We start from the raw sequence: 15445 nt of genomic DNA, 5'->3' as shown, positions 1-15445 counted from the left end.
TACCACCGCCCCTCTTCAACGCCGTTGCCGCTGTCGCTTACTACTGCTGCCATCTGTCTGTCTGCCTGCTTTCCCTCGCTGCTTGTTCGCTTTGTGGGTGCGTGCGTGCTTTCTCAGGGCTCGCTCGCGTTGCCGTGGTTCATCGCCGCTGCTGCTGTCACTCCGGGTGCTGTTTCTGCTTGTCGCCATGTGTAATGGGCGGGTGACGGCTGCGCATGCGCTTCTGGCCCGGGTGCACATGCGCGAGCCATGCCGCTATCCAAGGCCCGGCGTGCCGGCATGGTCAGGGGAGGGATCCGCGGCAAAATTCTGCCTACGCCGATTTCAGCATTAGAGGGCGCGCGTGTCAGTGTTACGCGGTAGACAGCAGCCGACGCCTACCCATGTCTTTGGGTGTTGCTATTGCTTTTCAGAATTGCGCGCGGCCGAAGCGCTGTGGAGAGGGCCTTGCGAAGAGAGGACCGACGGGAAAGGGCACAAATTCGGGGCAGCTACAACGACGCTGCTGCCAATGAACGAAAAAGGGGAGGAGGAGAACTGTCGCCGCCGCCGCCACTGGCAAACAGCAGCGTTCGACGAACGGAATGACACACGGACGACAGAACGAAAAAATTGGGGCAAGGGAAACGATAGGAAAGGGTGACTGGACGACGGCATCTGCGGCTGCAGCAGCACCAAACAGCAACACGGCCACAGCGTCAACAGACGCTCTCCTCTCAACGCCGCATTGCACACTACACTAATTATAGATGACTCGTGCATATCTGTATTATACTCGACGTGTTACGTATCGTTTCCATTGCTATCGCCGCTGCTGCTCGTGCGGTGCGTCGACGTACCACACTGCCCACTATATGGCACCACTATTTCGACAGTGACCCGCACAGCTGTCCAGTAACAGAAAGCGGTTTTTACGTTTGTTGTGTGAACAACCATGAGCAAATACGACATGCAAACACTTAATCATTCTAGTTACGTTGATTTTTATTTCTTGATTATAGTTCTGATTCACACGGTCCCTGCTATACCTGTAATCTATATCACTTATAGCATCAATAATTGATCATCTTATTTTGTAGTAACCTTGGCAAGTATATGAGATATATGAAGGTGTCTGGTATCCACTCAGAATTAAGAGAACAACATAGTCAAACGATGAATTTCTTCAAATTCTGAACTGGTTTTCGTCATTCTCCCTTCGAATCTGATGAAAATTGGTGATTATCAACATCATAAATGCCCTTGCCAGAGGGAAACTGATGTTTTTTAAAAAGCAGGGAATAAGTCAGTGATAACATTTCCATAAACGATAGTTTTAGTAGTGATTAAATGTTCTTGCCAACCAGGCAAGCTGTTTCATTTGTGGCATAGGTGCTATGGTTGGCGATGCAGTTAAAATCGCAAAAAAGTTACCCAAGGTTCCCCGGTAATGTTCGACGAGAGATAGCCCAAGCTATGGGTTTAAAGGCAGGAGTGACTCGCGGCAAAACGTAAGTAACCAGCGAATCAAATCGTGAGGCACGTCGATTTTTGCAAGGCGTGCGCTTGGTTTGATTTCGGTGCAGAACTTCGATGCCGATGCGATGGAACCGTGAGAAAGCTTCAGGAAGAAACTGTACAAAGGCTTTTCCTTAAAAGAGGTCGGCTCGTCAAACTGCTGTCATAGAAAAACCAGGGAAGCGTACAAACCGTTTACGTGCGTTGAATGAGCTAGAGAACAAGTTTAAAATCAGCGTGGTTCAAGGAAACATTCGAAGAACCGCCAGGGACAACCACTATAGCTGAGTTCATCACAGAGGCTATCGTACGTCAAGTTAAGCCGAGAGGTGCGTATTTATATGTCGAAGAAGTCTGAGACCCTCTTCTGGAAGCGCACCGAGCGAAAAGGGAATACCCGCTATTGTCGTTGTATTGTCAGAAAAGACAAATTAATGCGCAAGGTTCATTAACAAAGGTTGGAGTTGACAAGGCAAAGCAACCCGAAATGGCAGGCTTCAATTGTATCAGCACTGTCAGGCGCGAGCATCATATAATGAAGCCTGCAGCCCGTACTCCTGGTATTGAAAATAGCGTCCCTAGTGTATCGACCATGGCGCATCAATTATTCAGTCTTCTGTAGGTGACAATAGTATGGGTGTTGTGCGAACGATGAAAGATTCTTAGGCTCGACGTTAAGGAAAGTATACTACATCGGACAGGTACGATAGACCACGTGTTTTTAACCTGCAATCGGGGCCACTTGAGCGTTAGCAGAACTATACACCGACCCATGGTGTGCTGTTTTTCGTATAAAGGGATATAGGTTAGAGCACTAAAGCTCATATGCGACTGCGACGTATGCTGATTTACGGGGAAGGACCCCGGGAATTCGCAAATCTCACGCTGAAAAGTAACCATCAACTCTTTTGACTGGGGTGGACGGAGGCTATCAGTACGAACATTACCGCGACAACAAAATTTGGGCCGGCTGCCACGAGCTTGTGTAGTAGGGCAAGTCGGATTGGGTTGAAAACTGACAACTGTGCCTCCTGCTAATTTACACCCAAAGGGATCCCGGGAAGTATTAGACAGGTCACGTATATTGATTGATTGATTGATAGCATGAAACCAAACTCATTAGGCGCTAGAAGATATCGGCCGTGGAATGAGGCACCCTGAATTGTAATGGTACAAACATGACATTAATTAATATTTACATGTCAACGGCCGTTTAAGACAAAGGCAAGTAACTGTGAGACCCTCATTCGCGCTAGCCAATGATAAAGCTTGGCCTGTCTAGTGGAGAGTTAGCAGTTGTTACGTTATTATATAGTACTATTAATATTGCAGTACGACATAATGATTAATAAGACAATTTGACAAACTAATGTGCTCAGTAGACGTGTTTATTCGTTCTACATACAACGCAATATCAACACTAGTTTTGAGATTTCATTCAGCAGTAGGAATCGGGCCAGTCTGTAGCGAGTTAAAGTTACAACTTGTGTCAGTGAAGTGTTAATATTATAAACAGCAATAGCATTGCATACAAAACGTACCATATGACGACAAAGATTTAGGATGACCGCGGTAGTCTCTGAACCGCTGCGAGTCTTTCGAAACAGATTACTAATATTTTTGCGCAGAGATAAGGATAGAATTCTCGAATATTCGATACTGATTAGATGTTTAAAGATACGATCCTTTTTATTAGAAGATATCTAAATCTAAAAAAACTCGGTTGTTTTTCACGAAGTCCTGTACGGAATACATTCGGATCGTTTTAAAGAGCAAGATGTTTTTTTTTTAAATACAATTTTTGATCTATGAGCCATGTGCACTCGTTTTGAAAGAGCAGAGGACGTAAATACCAGTTTGTGCTGGAATATGGAAATTGAACTATACGAGGTAATTGTACAGCTATGACAGGGATACACCTAATTTGTTGCTTAGTTCCCATTTGATGAATTTTACGCTAGGCTCAGTACCTACAGACAAACAAGTCAACTCTTAAGTTCTATTGAAAGAAAAGACGAGCCATCAGCTAGCTAGCTGCTGTGTGCCACTACATGAATGCTGGTGACAACACTGCTGCCGAGGCAACCATGAAAATCTATAGCCTAATCTTTGTTTGGACAGCGCCGAAACATAAACATACACTCAATAGAAATCGCAGGACTAATCTTACTATGAGTTGTGTACCTGAAAATCATGAAACGCACTGTTGAAGTTACGGCTAACACATCGTCTCTTTTCGCTCGTCATCAACTTTCAAAGGAGCCGATCAATGTATAAATGCAATTAACGCTGAATGGTGAGGATTACAGATATTTACCTTGGTAGTTACTTAACCTATAGTCGAATTTGCGAGATCATGTAGTACAAATTCAAGTAATGAAAAATTATTTTGACGCAGGAATTCTCTACGAAAGTTTCCAATTAAACGCGACATATGACTTGTCCTTATTGGTATCAGGTATGTCAAACGGTAAACACTTATAATTCTCACAGCTCAATAAACTTTGAAACATTGAGCGTCAATTGTGCAGTTGGATCAAGGCAAGACTTATAGGCAACTATGATATACGGGAAGGAGAAGCCACATAAGATATAGGTTATATAGGTTACTCCGTTTTTTCTAACGAAGAAACGTTAATTTTCAATTTGAATGCCAAAAAAAAACTTAAGTAAATGCACAAGGGTAAAAAAAATTAAATAAACTTGCGTTATTGTGTCTTTTCTTTATCCAAAGTTTAAAAAGTAGGGCTCTTTTTTCAGATTTCATCGAACTTCTGCACGATAAAAATGCAAAACGATCAGCTCGTTTATCACAATTCCGCCCGTCTCAAAGTTATACTTTCGATACAAACTGAAAGAAAGCTACTACATTTACTTATATTATATGACCATCCCGAAAACTGTATGGGTTAAAGTGGGGTGAGGCTATATAAGCCACAGCATTTCGAGCATGTATGAAACTGGAAATTTAAAGAGCTAAGTAGATTCAGGGTACAACTAAGCTTAGTAGGCACTCGTTGTACCATACTTTGTCAGCGACGCGTGACATGTGGTTGTTGCTGAAGAGAACTTCGACTTGCGTATCATTACAGCCGTGGATCAAAATTTATCATGGATAATTATTTATATTAGAACAAAGCATAATTAAAATAGTTACATAGGCTTCTGAGAAATTAACTTGGCTTTTAAGAATGGTGCTCATGCTGCTACTATTCTTGCGCAGTTCTCGAACAAAACAGCTTATCGCACCTTCGTGCAGAATCAGTAGCAACTAATATAGCCTCACCTCTATCCATATAACTCTACCATATATGGTATGAACTTACATGAGAAAACCAATACAGGTGCCTTTAATTGATATTTTTCGGAAACTAACTAACTGTAATATATCCATATCGGCCACATGAAAAATGTTTTTGACAAACATAATAATACAATTGTTCTCTCCTGTGGCATCGGTTATTTTCAACAACACCGTTATGAACATTTCGGCTCATATAGCTCCACCCCCACCTATATATCGTGGCTATCAGCAGTAATTGACACAGCAGTAATTGTGCTACTTCTAAGGCAAATGACTTTAAATATTCATATTTATTTTTTTTTATTTATTCTAACCAATTGCTAGGGATAAGTTGTTTTTACCATTTTTGTTGCTGTAATTGCCTGGAGTAAAGCTCCAAACTATTATATAAACGTGTATAAATCCCTGTCATCGCTACCAGATAACGAATCGTTAAATAGATTAGATTACTACAACAAGTCACGGCAAATTAGTTTAATAATAAGAATAGCTCAATATATTAGATGCTTTCTATAGAATTGTTGTTACAATAATTTGTTTATCCTGTATATCAACACTGCGCCTATTCCTCGAATATTGTTGTACATTCGATACTCGTTACAACATTCCCGTAATTTACGATTAGCTTAACAATCAATCAATCACCCAATTAATTAGTGAGTTGATCAATATTTTCTCTCATGTTCGCCTTTGCTTTCTCGCTTTGTTTGACTCTGTTCTCTGGACTGTCTCATAAAAGGGGACACCCGCAGGCTCAGTTTGCGCGGGGGGGAGGGGGTAATGGGGCTAGACGGTTTGTCTTGCGCGTCGCGCCCAACCATCGTTCAACAAAATGTCCAACTAGTCGACCACGCTTTAGCATTCTGCATTAAATATTGTTCGTCCCGCCGTTGACGTTTGATTGTATTGATGGACGAGCACAAGAAAAAGATGACAATCACCACAAAAGCTTCTCACAGTTCTGTAACAACGCCCACTCTCACGCCCGTCCCCATCCGCTTGTTCCGTCGCTAACGCTCGCATCCACGTAACGCTAAATAAATGTGTATATTTATTTGCATGCGTATGTGATTTACTGTTAATGATTTCGTCAAACAGTAAGGCAACATTCTCGCAAACTTCCATATCACTCTGTGTGGAAAAACTAAACCACAGACTCTGCTTCCGATTGCTGTCATTTAATCAAGGTAGATGCTGGGACAGCGTTCCCACTGCTGAGTCTCTTTTGCTTTCCAGTATTCACCCTGCGATGTAAAACAAAGTAAAGTAAAAAGACAAGGACAGTAAGTACAGGGTTAGAAAGCACATCTAAACATATCAAATCACGGCATGAGTATGCTCAGTAGTAGAGTATGCACTACTAACAGTCACTTCGTAAATTTTTTCGTATAAAAGTTTCGTGTATCGCTATATACCTGATAGATATGGATAGGATTTCCAGTAATGGGATCCTTGTCTTTCTTAAACCATACGGGCTCATAAGGTAGATACGGACGACCCTCGCGTGCTGCGCGCTCAGCTTCCGCTTCGCGTTGACGGCGCACCTATGACAAAGAAAAAACAGAATAAATTGACCCAAATAAGATTTGACGTACGATATGTCCAAATCGCAATTTACATACCCACATCATTATACAGATTGTAAGGGTACGTAGTTAAATACTTAAATACACAACCTGTCGAAATCATGAGTTTTTAATATTACACTCGTATTCGGACCCATTTTACCTCCTGTCGTCTTTTTGCTATTGTCAATGCACCTGTTACTTACTTGTCTCTGTTTTTCTTCAAGCTGAACTTTTACGATGTTAGCTTCGTCGAGGTTACCCTCCTCCATAAGTCGCTGATCGGGTCGGAATCGTGAATCCGTAGGTGCAACACCATCTTCCGGTTCATTGAGCTGGCATGCCAACACGGTGAAATTGTACATTTTTTCGTACTCGCTCCTACTTATAAAAAGTGAACAAGTTTTATGTTGTACATACTTACTGTTTAATAAATATTTGAATTTATAAACGTTTTTAACACAAATTGTTGGTTTTTCCAAAAATCAGTTCCCGAGGTTTTCCAACATCGTCTTAAACTCGCGCAAAATCTTACGCTTTTACGCAAAGTGACTTACGGAGGTATAACTCTTTTCCAAATAACTTTGGGTGTTGTTGTCTCCAGAATAGGCTTGCCGCCTTCCGAAGCATTTCTTGCATCGGCTGTATTTACTACTCGAAGAACCTCCATCTGTAAAAAATAATGCTGAGATGCACTTAGCATGGGAGCGGTAGACGTTGGTAACAAGTCTGAATACGAATTCAATGCCGTTACATTATTGGATACTATATATATATAATATTATATATATATATACAAATGAGAGGTTTAATAAAAAAAAAAAGCCTTTGAACATGACATACCTTTGAGTCCCACTTGCCTTGAAGAATCCAGTGAGCTGCACCCAGCGAATCGGTCACAACACCCGTGACCTGTAAGTTATAAAGTACGCATTAGTCATATGCCCTTAAATCCCTAACCTTTACTTCATCTTCATCTTATGAGAAGCACTTATCAGCTTACCTTACGCTCGGAATCCCTAGAAAAATACGAATAGGGATGGAATTTGACGTGACATCGGTCGTTTGTTTGATGATTAATGATTTCCATGTCACCATGATTGTCCACCCAAAGCTTACCAACAATAATGTTGTGTACCTACAGAAGGACGGAGATGTTTAAATTTAGAAACAACAATTAAAAAAGGGGTTAGATAGTTTCGATAAAACGATTCGATAATCGTGATGGGTAATTAGTTATTTTAAACAATTTTATATTTTTAACGAAAGCGAATCGATGATTTCAATCATATAAAAGTTCATATTTCACACAATATAGTTTACCTGCTTTCATTTTTAATACAGACCGTTGTGGTAACCTTCTTCCACGTGAAATGATAACCACTCTCGGGAAATTCAAGATGAACAATACCCAGTGGAATCACCTGCACAATGTAAAATACAGACGCATTAAGTGAGATTTGCCAAGTGGCCCAGCTTCGTAACGCATATCGTAATGTTGTATCAAATTCGTTCTCTATCTATATACCTGAAGATATTTTCCGCGGAACTTTGAGGTCATGGTGAATTCTTGCCAAACACGCCAGTCTCTGCCTTCAGCGTACTGAGCTAACATGGGGGGATGGTGGGATACCTGAAAGTTTTTGAAAAGAGTTAATGCAATTTTAGGAGCTAGGGCTATATATATATATATATAATTTAAGTGTCAAAATCTGCAGTATTAGAAAACCAGCAACGGAATACGAGTGCGTGAAAGCCTGTAACATAATTTTTCTAACCACATTCATGGATACTCGAATTACGTTGCGAAACATACCTGTTCCGATATCGTTCGCCAGCCAAGGTCTGCTTGGCGATCACACTCATAGGTTTCGCCTAAAAAGAAGAAATATTCCTTTATTGTGATTTTGGCAGTGCTTCAGAAGGCAAAGTGCCGATAAACATTGTTATTTTGGTACGGCACCTAGGAATATTTGCAAATATGCATAGGCCGATTCAGTATATATTGCGTCAAATATTCCAGAATTACAGCTTTCAATTTTTTTAAACCTAATTATATTATTAAACTAACAAGAAAGCATGTTTGCATAAGATAATTGTGGGATGAGTTAATAATAAACTGATCTCACAATTATCTTTTTTCCAGCATGCTTTCCTATTACTTGTGACTTAAGTTTATTGCAACTTAATTTTGGTGTATACGAACTTATTTAATATATATATATATATATATATATATATATATAAGCAAAAAAACAATATTTAGACAATCATTTAGAAGCAGAGGAACCTACCGAGTAGCGGGTTAAATGGTTTGCCGGTTCGGTTAGCTGTGGTAGAATACGATGAAATCGCGAAACAGGCAATGTAAACGAGTTGTTGATGGGGATCTGAGCAACGAGCCGCCCTGCAATATTGTAAAATCAATAAAGGGAACACTTAACAAGATAATCGTAAAAAACAAAGCAAACGTTTAATGCCCACGAAATATAACACGAATAAGGCTTAAAAGCACGTTTGGGCTTACCGCCTACTCCTGCGGTTAACGAACGCCTCGCAACTTGAAAAATAAATTATCGAAAATGAACGTACATTTTTACGAATTTGAAGTTATGTTAAACCAAGTATGGATGGCACTGAGTCGTTCAGATCGCCATAACTAGATACAAGATGTATGGCTCCCACATAAAGCATCGTTTTCGACGAAAATTTAATATGTATATATATATTTATATATAAAGAAAGAGAGACGCCTTACTTATCGAGTAATGCTGAGTACTCATAGTCCTCTGCCAAACGTTGAAGAGTTGATAGCGGCTCGTTGAAGTGTACCGGCATCGGGATTTTCGTTAACTCCTTACCTATGCAATTCTTCATAATAGACCTGTGGTAATATATACGTTACAATGTTATTACTACTTCAAAGACCCTGCTCTGCATAGGTCGACATAATAACCAACGAAATGATAAAGCAACTAACCACAAAGAGATAGAACAGTTTGGCTTCTCAGGTACACGGCTTCGCCTGTGGACGCTGGTGGAAATGATTTCACCAGCAGTATGATCCATAATAATGCCTCCCTGCTCTGCCGTTTGTGGTTCTGTACTGCTTCGCTTTCTTCGCACAACGCTTGCCTCAGCAAACTGTGGGGACTCATCGGATTCGTCATCGCTACTACCTCCGCTTAATTCGTTACCTGATGATAACAAATATGTATATATTATTGTAAAAAAGTTACATGTCATTAACAACAATAATTTTAAAAAATAGACAATTCGTGTATCCAGAAATTGATTACTTCACCTACTGACCTTCGCTAGTGGTACTCCCAGAATGGCGTGGCGCTTTACTGTGTCGGACCGCATGCCCCGGGATGACCTGCTGCAAGGGTGGATTTGGCAGTGAGAGAACAAAGTCATGCGGACCATTGTCGTTTTCTTCTGCCGCATCAAAAAATTCTTCCTCGTCCCCTTCTGAACCGGTTGTATAATTATTCCACCCGCCACTAGACGCCGCTTCCTTCGCAGCTCTTTCTAGATGTGAGTGCTGTCTAGCCAGCTGCTCCAGTTGTTCTTCAAGTTTGAGCCGTTGCGAATGTTCATGTTCTAATAATCGACTCCACTGATGATATAGGCTCTGGGCGACTTCGACAAATTCTACACTTGTCTTTTGATAAAAAAAAAAACCAAGCGTTGTTAGAATGTAGTCTCAGTTGAATCTAGAAGATATTGATTGCTGTTACCTTATTTACAATTTTTGGATGCATAGACAGTATAAGACAGAATAACCGATGCGCAAGATTAGTGAGAAAGTCGCGTCAGTGAAATATATATAAATTTGAGCTTTTGTACGACACATATTGTTACTTGCTTTTGTAACATAAGTGCATTTTAATAGACGGAACTGTAGTGCGGCAGCTAAAACCTTCGACGAAAACACTCCCTGTTAAAACGAACGAGCAGTAGAACTCACCTTGACAATATTAGTACTTGTAATTCGGAAAAGCGTTGCTCGTTCATTTACCTGAAATCGAAATGTCTCGATGTTATAGACAATGGCAGCTTCCGCAGAGAAAAGTAGTTCATATGTAGGTGCTACTCAACCCGTTACCGAAACTAGATTCCTGGTCCCTATGCTTGTTCAGAACGATCCTTAGTTTCGTATCCTTCCTATGGAGCCGTTTACCTGACAGTGTCTGTGAAAAAATTGATAAACATCGTTTCAAATAAACCTAACTGCAGAGTATTCAAGAGGCCTGCAAGTCTGTGGCAAATAATTCATATCAAATTTTTGATAATGCGGATGACCATTATACCTAACACTTACCAAAGTCAAAACAGGGTTAACTGATTAATCAGATCATTTTCAATTATAAATATTTCGAACACAATGCTGACGAAACGTTGCTACCATAAATATAGCCTGTCGAATATTTGTATCTAGTGATACAAAAGCAGCTCAAGTCTGAAACATTTTTGATGGGAAACGTAGTCGGTCAAGACTATCATGGCACATGTTGACAATTATCAAAAAATTCGCTATGAATTTACTTAGACATTTCCGGCGCGCGTGAGTTGGTGGCTTGATGATGCGTTACAAATCTCCGCACGGACGCTTTTATATTTAGCCTCTCCATACGACAATACAGAACAGACAAAGGTAACAAATATGTACATGCTTCACTTTAAGGCATTGGTCTAAAAATCGGCAAGGGATTGTTTGATCGAAGAAGGTCGCGTGTAGAGAGCGAATGGAAAATTTGTTTATAAAGAGGGTAATCCGCTACTTGAAGTAGGATCTTTATATTCTTTTATATATACCTTTTATACAGGTGAGTTGACTTACTTAAGTAAAAACAGGGTACGCTACCGTCAGCCGAATTTTCATTCGGTGGCATTTATAATATATTTCGCCACGACAGGTTTCGCAAAGAAATAGATGGTGTATGCACTTTAGTCCGAAATCACATAAGTTCTTGTGAAATTCGTGTCGATAATACAGCTATCGAAGCTGCTGCTGTCGACTTTTCCTTGGCACAACTCTTCAGATCAGCTTGATATGCGCTTACTGCTCTCCGCACGAACTTACCGCTGATCTGACCTGTCGCATATAACAATTATGTAAGTCTCTAAATGAACTCTTCGAAACACGTACGCCTTACGGTCTGTGTGGCTCTATAAACCTCTCGAAAATAAACTGGAAAATCCCAATATTATCACATATCGGCTTCCGCAAAAGTCAATTTCGTACTATCTAGCACAAACTAACATACGTATAGGTTAGTTCAATTAACTGTTCAACCCATTAATACTAATTAGTGATCTAGCCGATAGCTAAATAAGAAAGCAGTTTCGAAACTGTGTCAGCCTCTCGCAAATTCTTATAAAATAGTACACACAGGAACGCTTCTTTCTTTATGACCGTTAATCGTCTCGATCCCTTTTACTCCAACATCTTTAAGAGCTGAAGCGTGCCACAACCTGTTCCCATTATCTCACTGAGGTCAGACCCGACACCGAAAACGCAAAGAACACCTTTCATTACGTCAATAACTGACTGAATCCAAATGAGAGCATTTCTCGTCTTTATTACAATAGTTTTCTGAAAGTCGATAACGTAGAGAAAGCCTCCGTCTTCCTCACTTTCTTTTCTATCGCATGAAGTAACGGCTGTATAGGTTCTTACGAGCCCTCCAAGTGAAACCTCTTGGTTTGTTGTTAGCTAAGTTAACGTTTGAATGAGTGTGACCACTTGCCACCAATTATCTCTAATCAATTTCTTGGGACTCGTCCTTCGGTAAGTCTGCTGGGTCAGAGCAACATGGCCTTAATAGAAGTAGATCAACATGCACAAAACTACTAAGAATCGGACAGATATGGGCACTAGCCAGGAACACCGGCAACGTTCTCGTCAACGCCCACCCTGATTTTTCGATGCGTCCAACAAGCAAACAGGTTCCTCCTAAGCATTGATTCTAGGAACTGGTGTCTAACTACATAAAACAGCTTAATTTAAAACCCGGCTATATCTTTTGCCTATGACATGACAAAACAGAATGATACTGTTAATACCGATACGCACCATAATTGAGATCAGTCTTGATGATACCCTATAGTCACTCGACAACGAACTGTTTCCCTGCATATCATCATATGAAGATGCGGGTGATAATATACTGAATGTTAATTGTACGTTTAAATTTCACATGATTGATTCTGTCAGGATGGTGTCACAATCCCGCAACTAAATAATACCTCATTATACAAAAGCATAAACGTTTGAGTAATATGTCTCTATTGTTCACAGGTATAAACCTATTACGAAGTGTGCAGGACCGCTTTCTAGAACGTGTAAAACGGAAGAGATGTTGCGCACGCCACCGAAAAAATGTTGCACTGCAAGGTATTGCATATTTGCCGCAACAGAAGGAGTTATACATAGTTTAGAGGAAATTACAGGAAAACAACTTGCTAAGTAACTACTTTATAGTATAAAGCGAAACAATCCACAAAGTGGTATATCTATAACGGCTCCAGAAATAGCCATACTTGACAAGGTAAACATTTTTTGCAAAGGTAGATGACCAGAAAAACTTTTCAGGCGGAAACAACCTTGTGGCATGCTGCTCTTAGTATATTAGAACCTATCGAATAGAGAAAATTGCACTGTATATTAATCGGAATTGGTTAAATATAATCTTCATACAGCACCTGCTTCATTATTTTGCGAGCCGCAACATCCCCGTCAGAACTTTCAGTTTGTTCGAGGTCTCCCAAACACCTAAAATGCAATAGATAAAAGAGTGTGCTAATTGATTCGCGGCTCTTTCAATCTAAAGCCTGATTAGAAAAATGTCTAATCAAAAACTCAATTACTCTTCTTATTTCTTACTTTGTCTTTATGAGGGAAAGGTGTGCAACAGTATACACGTAAATATTTGAAAGTGAAAACTTGCTTTTTTACTACTAGCGTCGGTGATTCTTAAAACCACTGAATAATAACTATAATTAGTACTCGACACATTCTTCTAAAGCAAATTGGTTATGACTTTAAGAAATTCCATTCTACCTCATTAAGGCGTAGCTATGTTTGGCGACGAGGTCATTACACGTCCGTAGATCGTCTCGTTTAGCAGCGAGGGTGCGTAAAAGCCGCTCCTGTTCATCCTGAGCTGCTTTTGGTGACACCTGGTCCAAACCAAGTCCTCGCTCTTCATCCTCTTCAGCTTCCTGGCGCCGAATTGAATGACTTTTGGCCAACTCTAATGCCGTTACCCATTTTTGTCGTTCTACTTCGTTGCCAGCCTGCAATGAGCACTGCCTTTAAAGCAACTCGCCCAGCAGGTAGTGCTTTTGGTTACAATCAACGGGAAGTACCGAAAACTCACCTTTAAGTGAAATGTCTGTGCTCCCCCATTTGAAATGACAAAATTGCAGGAATCTTCAGTGTGGATAACTGCAGAGTCGAGGGAGATTGTACCTCGGCATGTATGCGACATCTCTGCTTGGTTCCTAGATAAAACGATCCAATTAAATTTGAAGCATGAACAACCTACGCAGGATGATTGACAGTTGATGATTACAGAGTACTGCACCTATTATGTCATCATTAACTCGCCATTAGTCGCTGACTAAAACCAGTAAAAGCTTCAGTCCTCACCTGTAATAGGAAAGTAGTCCATCGTGTAGCACGAACCACCGTTTCTGATAACCTTTGAGGTAGTTCGTCCATTTAGCTAACCAACCTTTCATGTCAGTCACAGCAGGCGCACCCGAATGCGGCGCAGGGATATTCTTGCCGCTATCGCTCATGTCCGTTCCACTGAGTTCGGATGATCCCGAAGAATCCCTACGTTGTCGCGCTCGGCCGACAACGGCCAAGCGAAGCGACAGCGACCTGACCAACGATTTTTTTGCCCAGCCTTTAACAGCTCCGGTATAGCGGTTGTTCTTGCTTTTAGTATCACCGTTGTTGTCCGTGATGCCGTCGCACAGGCCCTGTAAAATCTATTCTAACAGTAAGCGTATTGTATTGCACAAAGTGGACGTGATAATAATGATAGGCTTGGCGGGAGTAACTAATTGTAAAATTAATTTGTTTGGATTTCATTAATGTATTCGTTTAATTGTACCCAAAAAAATGATTTAGCAGATAGCAGACGGCAGTGGCGGTCACGCAGTTTGTCAAGCTGACGCATCAGCTTTTTAGAACCCACTTCACCCTCGAATCTACAGAATCTCTATAGAATCCCTCAAACTGCTCCACTAAACCAATGAGGTAGAGGGAGGCAATATCAAAGCTAGTAACTAACTTCGAAAATGTTAGCTTACTGACAAATATAAGCTGCAGGCAACCCAGCAGTTGACGATGGTCTCATTGATATTGGCTATATGCTTTGCCAATTAGAGCTGTCACCCCTGGCATGAAACACGATCGACTCTGTATATAGATAACATCACAATAAATGTATTGATTAGGGGATATATTCAAATTTGCTAATCATTGAGCCTAAACTACACCTAAACTAATTGTTACTATTTAGCAGCAATCAGCTGTTCCAAAGTAGGTAAGGTGTAGTCCATACAGCTGGTTTATGGCTGTCATATGGATAGCATTACAGTCGTAATATTTTGATGTCCCTACAATATAGCCATTAATCATCTTCACCCAGCTGTCGAAATATCTACTGTGTGATATGACGAATACATACACTTTCAGGTCTACAATTTTATAGGCCGAAGGTTCGTTTTTTGTTTACAGTCCAATTCTGAGAGTGCACACACACTAACACTTTGTCACCACTTGACTCCCGTACCATTAGATGGAACGATCACACCACCGTCAACATCAAAACACAATCTGGCACCACAGTGCATGAATGGATGGATGGATGGATGTTTATTTACATTGGCACAATGTTGGCGGTCTGAGGGGAGTGGAGAGGATGAATCCTCGCAGCGGGCTAATATTCGAGCGACCGCGATGACCTTCGCGAAATGGCCGGTGAATCGAAATCACTAAGCATAACGATTTCAGCTTACGAATTCAAATCTGCTCGACCGAGTGTGTTGTGAGGGT

At 40.8% G+C, this 15445-nt stretch overlaps 1 protein-coding gene across 3 annotated transcripts; it reads right to left on the bottom strand.

The window, feature by feature from the left end:
- Positions 1-2864: 2864 nt before the first annotated feature.
- Positions 2865-15216, bottom strand: Osbp (oxysterol binding protein). Of its 3 annotated transcripts, none has more exons than XM_022832871.2 (20): positions 15078-15216; positions 14698-14806; positions 14027-14373; positions 13755-13878; positions 13436-13671; positions 13078-13147; positions 10340-10390; positions 9679-10033; positions 9347-9563; positions 9125-9250; positions 8661-8773; positions 8183-8241; positions 7895-7999; positions 7713-7790; positions 7370-7504; positions 7210-7278; positions 6924-7036; positions 6573-6747; positions 6217-6345; positions 2865-6045 (listed from the first exon to the last, which is right to left on the bottom strand). In XM_022832871.2, the coding sequence occupies exons 3-20, from the start codon at positions 14176-14178 to the stop codon at positions 5980-5982; spliced, it is 2373 nt and encodes a 790-aa protein (XP_022688606.1). In that variant the 5' UTR covers positions 14179-14373; positions 14698-14806; positions 15078-15216; the 3' UTR covers positions 2865-5979. The 3 variants fall into 3 exon arrangements, with proteins under 3 accessions (XP_022688606.1, XP_022688604.1, XP_022688605.1); XM_022832869.2 differs by having other exon boundaries at positions 14702-14806; XM_022832870.2 differs by having other exon boundaries at positions 14027-14364; positions 14702-14806.
- Positions 15217-15445: the final 229 nt, after the last annotated feature.

Source organism: Varroa jacobsoni, unplaced genomic scaffold, assembly GCF_002532875.2.
Source record: "Varroa jacobsoni isolate VJ856 unplaced genomic scaffold, vjacob_1.0 scaffold_418, whole genome shotgun sequence".
Taxonomy (NCBI): Eukaryota; Metazoa; Arthropoda; class Arachnida; order Mesostigmata; family Varroidae; genus Varroa; species Varroa jacobsoni.
The sequence above is the reverse complement of the archived record's forward strand: the minus strand, read 5'-3'. Positions and strand labels throughout refer to the sequence as shown.